We start from the raw sequence: 14,827 nt of genomic DNA on the forward strand, positions 1-14,827 counted from the left end.
CACTGCGGTCAGCAGGAAGGGAAGGGTCTTAGCCCCCATGCTGTCTAACGCTTAGATTTCTCTCCGCGCCCAGCATCTCGGGTGAATCCTATGAAAAGCACGGAGCAGTGAGGAATAAAAGGGAAAGCCATTTTCCTGAAAAGTCTCTGGGATTTAGGGGCACGAGGTACACCGAGGGATCTCCCCCTGCCTCGCCGACCAATACATGCCAACAGAACTCCCTGAGGCCGCGACTGCTGGAGGCTGCTGGAGGCTGGAGGCTGGAGGCTGGAGGCCGTGGTGGTGCCCAGCTGAAGGAGACAAGGAGAAGAAGGGGAAACGGGTAACTGTCCTGAGGCAGTGCATCAATTCATTATGTTCTGGATCATGCATGCGCTGGGCTCTGGGATCTCAAGAAATATCTGAGGCATTTTGCAGGGAGCTGGGGTCCTGACTGAGGAGGTATGAGAAGAGCCAGTGAATTTAGGATTCTGAGGGTTGCTCTAAGTGTGCTCACAGGTTGTATGACAGGACGATCTTGACTAGAATGACACTGGTTTCATTTGCTGGAGTCTCGGAGGTCAGTGTTGTTTCAAAGGAGCAAACAAAGCAAGGCGATTTTAGCAAATATTCGGGGGGTGGGTGTCTGCTATGTGCCAGGCCCCGTTCAGGCCCTGCAGGTACAAAAAGCAGGCAGACATCACGTCTGCTCTTGCAGATCTTACGGTCTGGGGAGGAAGGTGAGCAGCGCACCATCATAAATGCCAGTTCATGGGGAGTCCATAAGCACCAAATTCAAAGAAAGATCCACAGGGAGCCCACGAGCAAGGATCATCCTTAAAGATAAACTTATTTCACCATCAGGTCTAAGATCAACCTTGTCCGCATCTAAACCTTTAATCCAGTAGCCTGAGAAGCTGCCCGCTATGCTGCACAGAACAGAACAGAACAGAACAGAAAACCAGGATCGTGCTCAAGCTGTGAACCCACATGCAAATAGTAGCTGCATCCCCACATAAGTCACTTCTCGGAGTTTCTCTTTCTACGTCTATAAAATGTGACAAGGAATATGTACCCCACCATCTCAAACAAGAGATTGTGAGGGGTAAGCACAAGACCGCACGTGAAGATAATCTGAGATCCAGAATCTAATAGAGGTATCCAAAAGCACGGTATTGTTTGTGTGTGGATTATAATCCTTTTCCTTAGGAACCACAGCCTGATGCAGCTGTGTTACTGTGTTATTCTCCACGCTGGCGTGGTGGTTAATTTAACATGTTAGCTTGGCTAGGCTATATGCCCAGTTGCATGGTCAAACACCAAGGCAGATGTTAGATGCATGGTGTTGTGAAGGTCTTTTTTAGATGTGGTTGGCACTGAAATCCGTCGACGTTGCATAAAGCAGACCATCTTCCATAATGTGGAAGGGACTCATCCAATCAGTCAAAGGCCTTAAAAGACCGAGGTCCCCTGAAGAGGAGAGAATTCTGCCTCCGGATGCCTTCAGACTCAAGGTCCCAACATCAATTTTCCCTGGGTCTCCAGCATGCAGGTCAGCCCTGCAGATTTCAGACTTGCCAGCCCCAACTGCAGAAGCCAACCCCTTGAACTAAATCTGTCTCTCTCTCTATACACACACACACACACACACAGATACCTATCTGTAACTTATAATATATTTATAAATACACACACATACACATGTGTGCACACACGCCATTTGTTCTGATTCTCTGGAAAACCCTAACACATCTGACTTCCACTGAACTCCATGAAAATATATGGAGGCTCAGCCTCTCGCAGGTTCTGGCTTGTATGGAAGTGAGCACTTCACAGCAAGGGTCCTGGAGGCAGAGGCCCAGCACAGCATTTAGCAGTCGTCATCCAGTAAACGGGACCTCGGTTTCTGTGTCCCTCTCTGCCATTAGAAGACAGTGACATTTTACTTAAGGGATGAACTGAAGATGTCAACATGATTCAAAATTCACAGAACTCAAGAACAATCCTGACCGAGGATGAGGACTATCTCTGCTGAAATCAGCTAAAATGCAATAAGCACTGTGTACAATGACTAAGCCTACTACTTTGAAATTGTGACTCTTGACAAACTGTTCCTTTGGGGGGATTCACATCACTTCTCATGGTGCGTAGGCAGTGAGCGCATACTAATTTTTTGTATTGCACTGTTTCAAAGTCACATAAAATGCACACACAACATTCCCCAACAACTCAATATTCCTACTGGGAAATATTGATTTCTATTCTATTGGCTAATGCCTCACTGAAACATTTATTATATAAATATATATATTTTTAAGTTTTTATTTATTTATTTGAGACAGAGGGAGAGGAAGAAGCAGATCCCCCACTAGCAGGGAGCCTAACGCGGGCTGATCCCCAGACCCTGGGATCACAACCCTAGCCGAAGGTAGATGCCTAACCCACTGAGCCACCCAGGCACCCCAACATTTATTATATATTTTTAAAGATTTATTTATTTTAGAGAGAGAGCGGGCGTGTATGCAGGGGGAGGGGCAAAGGGAGAAGGAGAGAGAGCCTTAAGCAGACTCTGCACAGAGTGCAGAGCCCAATGAGAGGCTCGATCTCATGACCCTGAGATCACAACCTCAGCCGAAACCAAGAGTTGGTTGCTCAACCGACTACATCACCCAGGTGCCCCTGAAACATTTATCATATTAATCAAAAAAGAAAGTAGACAAAGACAACACTCTTTTCATCTTGAATTATATTTTACAAGTTACAGAGGGATTTTATAATGTAAGTACAAAAATGCTGTAACATAACTAGTAAATAACTAGGAGTTGGATTATATATTCACGCAAGGTAACAGAAAATATATATTGGTCTTTGCCCTCATTCCTGAAATCCTTGTAATTTCTTGAGTTGGTAAACACAGCCGCACGGGGAAGGTGATGCACCCCAACTCCACGGGGACAGAAGCTCCTTCACTCGGGACCCTCCCCGACCGAGCCCTAGGTATCTCTTCATCTGGCTGTTCATCTCTCTCCATATCATATCCTTTAATAAACTAGTGAATATAAGTGTTTCCCTGAGTTCTGTGAGCGGCTCTACCAAACCAGTCCAACAAACAAGGGGTGTGTGTGGAGGGGGGGGGCTCAGATTTATAGCCAGGCAGTCAGAAGCAGGGAGGTATCTCCAGGGAGGTAGTGTCAGAATTGAGTTAAACTGTAGACTATCCAGCCGGTGTGGCCGACTTGTGTGCTGTAGGAAATCACATGTGGGGTCGGACGTGTTGTGAGTATGGTATCAATCAGTGGGACAGTAAAGGGGAGACACAGTAGGAAAACTGAATTTTTCTAATACAATTCATAAAGAGTTAAAATTATCTGATATTTTAAAACATCAAAAACCATATAGGCGAGGTGTATGAGATATATAAGATGGCAAAGAATAGAGATTTGGGAAGCCGATTGCATTTCCTTCTTGTATTCTTATTTTAATTCTGAGCATGTGGCTTGGAACAGTACAGAGTGACTGCAGATACTGAGACCCAAACCTCCAAACTTCGCCACACCGCAACGCCCCTCTGCCTCTTCCCTTTCTCCCAGCGGACGAAGGGCTGGACTTGGGCCACCCGTGCTCCAGTTCTCATCTCCTCCCATGTGCTCAGGAGCTTTCACCCCTCGGTTATCTGCCCTTTGTGCCACGTCTTCTGCACCCCCTCTCCAGTGGTTCTGGCCAATCGGCACTTAATAAACAAGTTCAGATCTCTCCCATCCTGACACACAAACCTAAACAAAAACCTTCTTCAGCGCTATGCCACTCCCCGCTCCATTCCCTCCGTAAGGATTACTCAGTCTTCACCCCCTTACCTGACCTCCTGGGTCATCTTCCCTGTCTCCTGCCCGATGGTTTCTGCCCGAGGCCCCGCTCCACCAGTGAACCCTTTACACCCGGTGGCCCTGGTTTCAGGTGACCTCTCTGCAGATTTTTACCAGGGGGACTACTGCCCATTCCTGAGACACTCCTTCCTTGTTTTCTGTGCACGTCATCATTCTGGTGTTTTCTGGCCATTCTGCTTGCCCTGTAGGCTCTTCTACCTGGCACTCCTGTAGGAGTCTTTCAGGCCTTTTTCTTAGGTGCTCTGCTCTCCCTCCCTGACCCTTGCCCAGGGTCACCTCCCCCATCCCCATAGCATCAGCCACTGTGACCATGGGGACGACCATGACATCTCTCCCTTTGCCCCAGCATCTCTCCTGCTTCGTATACAGCTACATGCCTCCTGGATGCCTGTCCCTGGATGCCCCAGGGCAACTTAAACACAACACAAAAAAACACTCATTATTTTCATCTTCCTGTCCTGCCTCCACGTCCCCCCAAAAACTCCAAATCTCCCCCTTCTCCTTTTGAATTTTTCACTATCTGTGCAATTGACCAAGATGAGAAACTGGAAATCATCCAGGGACTTTTTTAAGGATCTGAGTTAAGGGTGGGCTGAATGGAACCCCAAAGGACATGGGCCAAACTGGAGGCCCTGGCCTCCTCGAAGAGCCAACCCATTGCTCTCACTGGCTCCCCCAGGATGGGGGGGCAGCCTAGAAGGATTTTAGTCAGGATATCTGGGTCAAGAGTCAGCCCCATTCTTTCCTCCAACTGCAGAGAGGCTAGCCAGAAGCTGAGACCCCAGTGCTGTTCAATGCTGAAGTCGCTCTCCCCTCCAACCTTCAAATGGGAAGCCACTGCTGCCCCCGTGTGGCAAGATGGAGGCACTGCAGTCCTTTACAGAGGCCAAAGGCTGGCTAAGGCCGCTTAGAATCTGCCCCTTCAAATAGGCTTTACCTTACAAAGGACTCTTTCTCCCCTTGATATTTATTAAGAAAACAATCTTGGTTCTCTTTATTTTGAAATGAAAATACTGAGGTCCAAAAGTGAGTGTTGTAAAAAAGAATTTTGGCATTTTTATGCTTGGCAATACGGCTTTAAAATTATCTGAAACCATCAAATGCCAGTGTTCATAAATTTCTATCCGGTGGTTTGTTATCTGGTGTTATCAGAGAGGTGGGCATCCGGTGGCCTAGACCTGTGAAGAAAATAAACCGGTGGCGCTGAGGAGATCCTCTTTTACCTGACGCCGTTAACATTCTGAAAACCAAAGCACATTTTCTGGTTGGGTTCTTCCGAGGCCAACATTAGTGTCAGCTGGAAGAGCCACTCCTGACTCCCCAGAGTCTCTGTCCCCTGTAAAATGGCTCTCTGAATCACCTTGGCCGGCTGGTGGCTTTACTTGTTTCCGGGGCCAAGAGAACAACGGTAGCCATTCGGGTAGGTCACAGGGACCCGTGAGCAACTTTGGGCTGGATGGCCACTGCTGAAACGCACCGAAGCCCGTCTGAACGGTACCCTAACCGGATGGGTCAGCAGAAATCCCATCAGGGGAAAGCCATGAAAGCCTGGAAAGGTGGTGTTCGTAGTCCACCGAGTGAGATGAGGCAGGCCCGCTGTGTGGCTACTAACAGCACCAGCCGGCTGCCAGCCAGCGAGCAGGCTCAAAGCCCCATGTGACACAGGAGAAAACGAGGGCTCAGAGAAGCTCCCAGGGTCACACAGAGCTCGCGAACAGCATGGCCAAGCCTCAGCCCCCGTGTTCTCTTCTCTCTAAAACCACAAGTTGATCCCCGTTAGTCTTTGTGTTTCCATTTTGCTCTGGGCTAACAACGCCTGCGTTTGAGAGATGCTCCTTACCAAGTCACCTTTAAGGTGCCTATGGAGAACTAAAAAATAACCATCAATGCTCTCGGATGGCTTTGGCAAATGCTTCCTCCCCAGTGACGACTGAACAATTAGCAGTTAACCAGAGGCTGGTGACCAAGTTTCGGGAATCCTCTGATACGCGGAGAGTCTAGTTGGCCCCCTGCTGGTTCAGTGCTCGAACTGCAAAACGTCCTTCCTGTGTCTCAACAGGCAGGAATACAAAGGGCACCAACCTTGTACGGCGCTCGTCAGTCACCACCAAAGTAAACAGACTTTTTGCTCATATCACTGAGCTCTGGGCAAAAACTTCTAGGCAGATTTTTTTTTAAAACTCAGATTAGAAATGAAATATCTGCCTCGAACTGAAAGGAGAGAAGTCTCAACAGATCCAGATGTCAAATAGTATTTACTTACCTGTTGCTGCTAAATATATGCATTCCCCCCCCCGATAGTATGTATATATTCATTCTTCAAATATTTACTGTGTGGCCTACTCTGTGTCTGGGTGTAAAGTAGTAAATAAAACTGTCTCATGGAGCTTACATTCCAAGTGGGGAGACAGACAGACAACGAGTAAGGAAACAAACACTAATGATAAATTTTAAAAGATGCTATGGGGGTTAAAAAAAAAAAAAAGAAAAAAAGCACACCGTGACAGAGAACGGGGGCTACTCAGAGCAGTGTGGTCAGGGCAGCCCTCTGTGAGCAGGTGACTCTAAAACTGAGACCGAAGAGGAAGGTACACCATGCAGAGTGGGAAGAACAGATGGTGTGAAGGTGGAGTAAGCCCACTGGTGTGACCAGGGCTGGAAGGAGGTGGGGTGGGAGCGGGCGGTAGAGCAAGGTCGGGGAGGAGGGTGTGCAGCAGGTGTGGATCCTTGCAGGATGTGGTAGGAAGTGTTATTTTTAACCTAGGTGCAATGGGAAGGCACGGATTGAATTTTAACCCTCGAGAATGACACTGATGGGATTTAAACTTGTATTTTTAAAGTTTAACCCTGCCTTTCCTGTGGAGAAAAATTTGAAAGAAACAAAGTCGAAGTGATGCGGTTTCTAACAGACAATTTCATAAATTCATGCCAGGCACAATGGTATCTTGAACCAGGCTGTTTGGAGCAGAGCCAGAGAAAAGAGAGGGCAGGCAAACACAGATGTATTTTAGAAACAGAAATGAAATAAATTGCTAATAATTTGGGTATGACATGGAATGGAGAAAATGGAAGGATTATTCCAGGTTTTTAGCCTGCATGCATGACTAAGTGGTGGCACTATTCATTTCGACAGAAAAGACTGACATAAACAGGTTGAGGAAGGTGGTGGTAGAGAGATCAGGATTGACATATGATAATTTAGCAATTCACAGAAGCCTCTAGATATACAAGAAACAAGTTTGGGTTGAAAATACGAATGTTGGCGTCATCAGCAAAGAAATGCATTTGGAGTCAAGGGAAAAAATGAAATCCTCTAGAAGGGGAATTGAGAAGAATAAAAGAAGTAGAGCCAGCACTGAGCCCCGGAGAACTTAACCCTAGAGAAGGAGAAAACTGCCAAGGAGACCAGGAAGAAAATGGTTAAAGGGGAAAAGGGAAAGGAGGAAAGCCAACGGTGTGCCATCTTGGTGCAAAAACCAAGAAAGAAAAGGGTTTTAAGAAGGTCAAGTGTGTTGACTGTTGTTGAGGTTGAATAGGATGAAGACAGAACATCGGTGGATTTGGCAAGACAAGAACCCATCCAAGGCATCTCAAAATTAACCTGTGGAAAACTGAACTTGAACTCTTCCCCTGGAGAGGCTCAGTGTGTTCCTCTTGGAGAAAAGTGTTCCTTTTCAGTTCCTCAGGCCAAAATCTTGGTGTCACCCCTGACTCCTCTTTCTTTCAGTTCCTGCCTCCAACCCACCAGCAAATCCTGTTGGCTCTAGCTTCAAAATACACCCACAATCTGCCCATGTCTCGCTACCTCTCTATCTATCATGCTAGTATATCTACCCCCCCCAGATTATTATAGAAGCCTCCTAAATGAGCTTCCCCATTCCAGTCCTCCCTCCCCACAGGAAGATTTTCAATACAGCAGCTGGAGTGATCCTTTTCAAGGATATGTACTCAGAGGACAAGCCGAAGATCCTGTGAGGAGACCTGTCCCCACGTACCCAGCCTCCACCCTCCCCTTCCTGCCGTCACCCAGGCTCCTTCCGACCATCCTCCTGAGTCTTGGGCTCCGGCCACACTAGCCTCCTTGCTTTTGCACGTGCAGCTCTCTGCCTGGGACGTCTTTCTCTACGTATCACACGGCTCACTCTCCAACTCTCAGAGCTTGGCTTATCTTCCCAGGGAGGAGCCCCCTACCCCTATTTTAAGTTGTTTCCTCCAACCCCCTCCTCTGCTTTATATTTTTAGAACACTTATAACCATTTGACTTATTATATATTTTACGTATCTGTTTGTTTAGGGACTGTATCTCTCCTGTCTTGCCAATCTTTGATGTTCATCTTTCTTTCCCCGGTATCTAAAACAGTGCCTGGCATTCAAGAAATACTTGTTGACCTGACAAATAAGGGGCAGGAACCATGGACGAGGAGAGAATGGGAGGTGGGGAAGCGCCATCAGTAGGCGGTGAACAGATGCTGGGAAAGGCAGCAAAAAAAAAAAAATGGTACAATAACTACAAGGGGTATGAGATCAAAGGAGGGACTAAGTTTTCTAATGGGATATATGGGTAATTTATACTGATCCTATATCCTATACTAAAAGACTAGCTTATAACCCTATGCTTGAGAGCTAATATATATCTTCACTAATGAGATTAATCTGAGGATCATAAGATTAATTAATCAGAATAGACAACATAAGGGAAAATTATATTCAATGTGCCCTTTATTAGATAATAAACAGCCCTTCCTGCAAGGGACTTAGAGTCCAGTAATAGTCATCTAAAGTGTGATGATGGTTCATTCAAAAATGATTTCACAGTAGTGCAATTATACATGCGAACACCTTTTTTTCTGAACTGGAATATTACCTGCTTGCAGGTAATAAATTCAAATTCAGGCAGTAAATTCAAATCCTACCCCCAAGGTAAACGGAAGCTTAGAGAAGTTAAGTAATTTGCTGGCGTTGAAACTCATGTGTCTTTGCCAATAGTCTATGTTAAACATGTGTTAATATTCACACCAGAATACACGCTTTATGTCTATTCTTTCTATAAAAATCAGGAAAAAAAACCCTTTTCTAACTTGGTCCTTCATAATAAAATCCTACAATAAATGTTGGAAGGGATGTAAGAGATACTACATATATGGGTCAGAAGCCTGGGAATTAGCAGGAGTAAATGAGCAGAGACAATGCAAACAAATGGATGAATTGAACCAATGCTACACTCACATAAATAAATATGAGATCACCTAACAAATTAAGTGCCAAGGTCCAGGACTGGGAAAAAGCCAGGCTTCTTATTTTGTTTCTTTTCTCCCCCAAAGTCTTTGGACTATTTTCTATTAGCTTTCATCCAAGCTGTAAAAGGCAGAATCCTAAAGTGACCCCCAGGATTGCCACCCTGCATAATCCTCTGCTTCTGAGTGTGGGTGAGACCTATCAATATAATGGGGTATCAGTCCCTTGTTAAATGACAAAGGTGATGGGATGGCCACTCCCATCATTACAATTAGGAGACTAAAGGGATATTCTCCCTCTGGCTTTGAAGAAGCAAGCTGCCCTGTTGTGCTGGGGCCCTGTGGCTTACGACCTGGGGTGACCTCTAAGAGCTGAGAGGGACCCTGGCTGACAGCCAGCAAGAAAGGACCCCAGTCCTACAGCAGCAAGAAACTGAACTCTGCCAACAACCTTAATGAGTTTGAAAGACGACCCCAAGCTCCTGCCAACACCTCGATTTCAGCCTGATGAGACGAGCAGAGGGCCCAACAAACCCAAGCCAGACGCCTGACCAAAAGAAACCGTGAGATAATAAATGGGCATTATGGCAAGATGGTAAATTTGTGGTAATTTGTTATAGCGTAATAGAAAACTAAAACACAAGCCAATCTTCATCCCTTACACAGACACTTTGAGAGGTGACCTAACATGGCCATGACCTCACATCATCCCAGGGGATCATAATGGAAACAGAATTTTTCATTCTGAATTGTCCTAATTGTCCTGCTCTTTCAAACCTCCTTGCCTTTTCTCTTAGTATTATTCCCTGCTGAATTCCAATTCAGACTTCTAAACCCAAGTCAAATGTTGCTTCTCCAAAGAAGTATTTCCTTATAGCCATGCCCATCCACTCCCAAGCACAACAAATTACTCCTATTCTTTGCTTCCATGATAGCAGCTTGTCTGGACATCTCCCCAAAACCCTGCCATGCAGGTACATTGTGGTAACCTTTCTTTTAGGACACAGCTGCCCCAGTCCCTGCCCCGGGGCTGGCGTGCAGTGGGTGCTAAATAATTGGATACCGAGTAAAGAAAATGAGGCTCTGGAAAAACACAAGCCTCGCATGCCCAGGTAGCTGCTATTTCTCTTCCATACAGTTGACCAGGCATCAGGTATTAACGGAAACTTGGAAAGCTTTCTCCATGACAACAGCTGGGTGGCTAATCAAGCACTTACTGTGCTAAAAGGGCAGATATTTACTGTCCAGAAAAAGCTGGTCTGAACTGGATAGGTGTGCTAGGAGCGACAGGTAGCAGGTGCCGGGAAGGACGGAGATTCTTCCTAAAGGGGTGGCATGATTCACTCTGATTTAAGCCCTGTGCTAGGTTTGCACGCTTGCCGATTCAAATTATCTGTTAATCCATTCCTGATATGCGATGCCAACCTAAACAGACAACAATCCCACAGAATTAGTTTTACTCAATGGCTTGCAACCATGGGTAACAAGACAGAAATGAGAGTCATTTTTCGCCCACATCCATGGCATTTACAGGCCTCCAGGGCAGATAGCATTTTTAGGAAATCACAGACTCAGGCAAAATGATGCATCATCAATCCGTACAGAATAGCATTTGCTGGTTATGTATTTTGACAAAACTCAGAAAGAATTCACATTTTTTCCTCGGAACCCCCTCACACGGGCAAAAGTCTGGAGTGCTCCCTTGCAGTTAACCTAAATTAACCATGCTACTGCTGTAGGACTCCCCCTCACTGGAGAAAGAGATTGTTTCAGAATCAGAGAGGATACAAAGCACGGCATGGAAATAAGGCACCTGCTTGTCACCAACTCCTAAGAACTAGATGCAGATTCTCTCTATAGGTGAATCATTAAACAACAAAGTACTGCTTTTTAATAGAAGTATTACAGTGACATTGCCAGAAACTTCAAAAAGTTCTGGGGGGCAATGGTCTTGCCACACTAAAAGAATTTAATTAACATCTGTAATAATTAAAAATATTTCAAAAACGTTTTTTGACACAAACTCAATGTCAGTACCTCTTTCAGCTTCCTTTGCGTTTAAACAACATCATCCCTAAGAATCAAGTCAGATCCTATAGGTCCTGCATTTTAAGGATTTTTTACAAATACTGATTGGCAATGACTCAAAGAGGGAGCCAGCTGGGGACACAATTTCCTAATGATCAGTATGGGAGAAGACGCAGGGTCTGGGTTCTAATCTTTCTTTAGGGATAACGCTAGATGCTCCTTTATTCACTCAAATATTAATGTACCAGACTTTGTGCGAGGTGCTAGGGCTACAGCTGTGAGTTAGATAGATAAGGTCCTTGTTCTCTTGATACTTATATTCTTATGTGGAGGCATGCATGTATATACTGTGAAGAATAAGAAATGGGAAACGGAGGGAGGAAATAAAGTTTCTTCAGCATGTATTATTTTAAGTACCAGAATATAGTAAATACCTTCAATGCTCTGTGGGCCCACAAGATTCATGGCCTGGTGTGCTGGATACTCTACCCGTGGTCTGGCAATGCCCAACTGCTCCATAACGCCATGGAGCAGCCTCTGGATATCTGTTTCCGAGACCCGGTCAGGGCTCCTCGGGCTATACGCAGATGTTTGAGTCCATCCAAATGTCAGCCAAAACACTAGGCCAGAGAGCATAGTAGAAACCATCGTGGAGACCATTTTTCACCTGCAGAAAAAAGACCAAATATGTATCGATTGGCCACAATTGGTGACTGTGATGATCAATCACGCAAGTGAGTGATTCAAGGACCACCCACACAACGGGGGCTGCAATGAAAAGTCCTTAGGGGTTTGCTCTTGCCTTAAGTGTCCAGTCTGGGTAGAACACCTGCTGTGGAATGGTATTAAAGAAACGAAACAACCCAAGATAGCCAATTCCCTCTGCACATGGCAGCCTTGGGAAGACTAGCCAGGAATGGCCGTTCTCACTCCTTTTCTTCTCCTTGCAGCTCCCTGAAAGTGCTTCATACCCCTAACCCCACCACCCTCTCCTCTCTTAGCAAAGCAAGCAAACCAACAAACAAGAACCGGCTTCAATTTAGAGAGAGGGAGAGGGTCATCGGGAGTTTTCCCAGTCTCGGGGGGAAAAGGAGGTTCTGAGGAAGGAGTCAGGAAGACAAATGGTAAAGAAGCACAGAAAGGTTAGGAGCAGTGGAAGACCTCCAATACATGTGAGATCTTGAAGGGGATGAAAATACAGCCAGCTCAGGCCTGCTCTGCAATCTGGTAGGAGAGAAGAGACAAGCTTGCTCAGCCACATACTGGCTGAGCGATCCTGGGCAAATGCCTCTGCTTCGTCTGCAAAACGGGCATGAAGAAAGCATCTGTGTTATAGGGTTGTGGTGAGCATCAGCACAATGCCAGGCAGAGCCCCCATACTGTCAATATGATGCTGGCAATATTGTCTCATGGTTCTAGAGGTTAGAACTTGAAGACATGGTCATGATGAGAGGAGAGGGAGAAAACTGCTCCGGGGAGTCAACCCGTCTTAAATGTTGGCTTCTCTGGAACCAGAAACCTGCAGAACAAGGGGACAAATATTCATGCAGCTTCCCTCTGCAGCTGCTGAACCTGTTTAAGACCGATGCTCAGGCAATGGCTGTGCAAACCCTCCTTTTGACCATTCTTCTATGGAGGGGACTGGGGGATTCATTTTCTTCCTTGAAACTGCAATATTCATAACCCCCATTTTTTTCCAAGCCACCCCTAGATATGAAACCTTGTTCCCCAAATTGCTGAGACAGAAAAGCCTGCGATTCTGACGTAAAAGGCCGGAGGCAGACACCAACCTCTCCAGCCATCTCCATCTTCCCCTGGCCTGCTGTGAACGCAGGATGTCTTTGTTTCGTTTGAACCCCTGGCCAACACCGTTCTGATTTGATGAGCTACCCAATTTCCTCCCTCGATACTCTTTCCCTCGTATTTATAACCGAACCTTCTAATCCCCACCCATTCTTTGTCTGCCCCCAGCCTCCGGCTCAAGGATTTCAGCAGGACGCCCCCTCCCCTCCCCATCCTGTAAAACCCGCGCGTCTCGGGCGGGCTTCAGGGGGTCGAGCAGGCATCAACGCAGGACTCACCGATGCGCAGCGGGAGGATTCTGCGGCGGTCCGGGCCTGGGCGGGGGTCGAGCTGCGGGCCGGGTGAGCCGTATCGCGCGTGCGTCACCTCCCTCCTCATCTTAGCTCCGCCCCCACCGCTCCTCCAGCAGGTGGAGGCCGCCGGGCTCCGAGGCCCTGGAGCGCGACCCAGATGCTAGCTCCTCCTGCCCTGAGCCACGCAGGGTTCAACCCACGCATTCCACGTACACATGTCCTGGAGACTTTTATCTATCGACCCTTGCGGAAGTAATTCACCTTTTCTCAACCAATTATCGAAACAATGTGTCAGCTCGCCACTTTTGCCCTTCACCAATGCCACATCTTTAATTTTGCCACTTCCCATCTTTTTTTTTTTTTTTTTTTTAAGTCTTCTTGGTTGGAGAAGGGGCAGTGATAGGAGAGGCAAAAGATGAAGAGGTCCTAAGAACTTTTAATGATGGTGTACCCATCATAAAGGTGTTTCAGGAGCCCTTTCACTGAGCAGGAAAACTATGGGGATTTTTAATACGAGATGTTAGAAACTTCTGTTAGAAGCGATACACCAAAAACGCATGAAAACCTCTAGGAACATTAGTTCTGAGTGTTATTTCTAAACTTCCAGACCAACTATCAAGATTTCTTTAGCCTGAAGAGAAATTGAACTTCCTGCGCATTGCAGAAATTTATCCAGGTAGACCCAGAATTTTTTGTTGAAGACTTATGGAACAATCTTGGAACATGTGAATTTAGTCCAAATACAAAGTTGAGATGTAAAACCATAAAATAATTTCCTTCAAAACTGGGGATGAGTAAAGTACCCTGGGGGCCAGAGAATAACTATCTTGACGAGGCTAGAATCCAGATCTCTTTACCCTAGCTCTATGCTGCAAATCCATGCTCAGCTGTAGCATCTTATGCAAATTAGAGGGGCCCACAAAACTCATTCCCAAGACACATGGCCTTTTGGTTTAAAGCCAAGCCCCCTCCCTAGTGTCTTTGCTTCCATGGATGCTCGTTTCCAGCTTTTTGTTTCAGTGCATGCAAATCAACAAGACAAATGCGGACTATTATTGGTTTTAGGCTCAAAGACCATGCTGGGATTTAATATTATTTACACATACTGAAGTTTTTCAATTCAGAATTTTATCTTAATTGTTTACTGTTATCTTCATTTTGTGCTTGGAAAAATGGAGAAGACATTACAATTTACGGCTTTTGTGTTTAATGGAAATTATACACCAAAAGGTTTGCTTCATATGATATTTGGTATTTTAAAAACATATATATCCTGGACTTGATGATGATCAAACACCAATATTAAATTCTAAGTGATTATAAAATGTTGCCAGCCTACTAATTTAAGTCCTTTTTTTTGTTGCTCATGGTAAACAAATTTGTATGAGATCTTTATTTACACTTGCAAGAACAAAGTGAAAGTAATCCCTTAAGTTAGTGACTATGTACCATAATTGTAACTGTGTTAACTTGACCTATCACTTGACCAGATATTCTCATGAGCAATATTATCTCCATTTTATATAAAATAAAGAGATTAATTCTAAAATTTAACTTTCCTGACTGTCCAAGCTACTCACCTTCATAGTCCTCCTATACTGTTAGC

At 45.6% G+C, this 14,827-nt stretch overlaps 1 protein-coding gene across 2 annotated transcripts in view; it reads right to left on the reverse strand.

The window, feature by feature from the left end:
* SCG5 (secretogranin V) overlaps positions 1-12,046 on the reverse strand; it is a 54,379-nt gene extending 42,333 nt beyond the window's left edge. For both annotated transcript variants that reach the window (XM_034994036.1, XM_034994035.1), the window contains exon 1: positions 11,560-12,046. In XM_034994036.1, coding sequence (XP_034849927.1) covers positions 11,560-11,785 — 226 coding nt within the window. In that variant the 5' untranslated portion in view covers positions 11,786-12,046. The remainder of the gene's footprint in view (positions 1-11,559) is intronic.
* Between the last annotated feature and the right edge of the window lie 2,781 nt (positions 12,047-14,827).

Source organism: Mirounga leonina, unplaced genomic scaffold, assembly GCF_011800145.1.
Source record: "Mirounga leonina isolate KUSES-001 unplaced genomic scaffold, KU_Mleo_1.0 Mir_91, whole genome shotgun sequence".
In the NCBI taxonomy this organism is placed as follows: Eukaryota; Metazoa; Chordata; class Mammalia; order Carnivora; family Phocidae; genus Mirounga; species Mirounga leonina.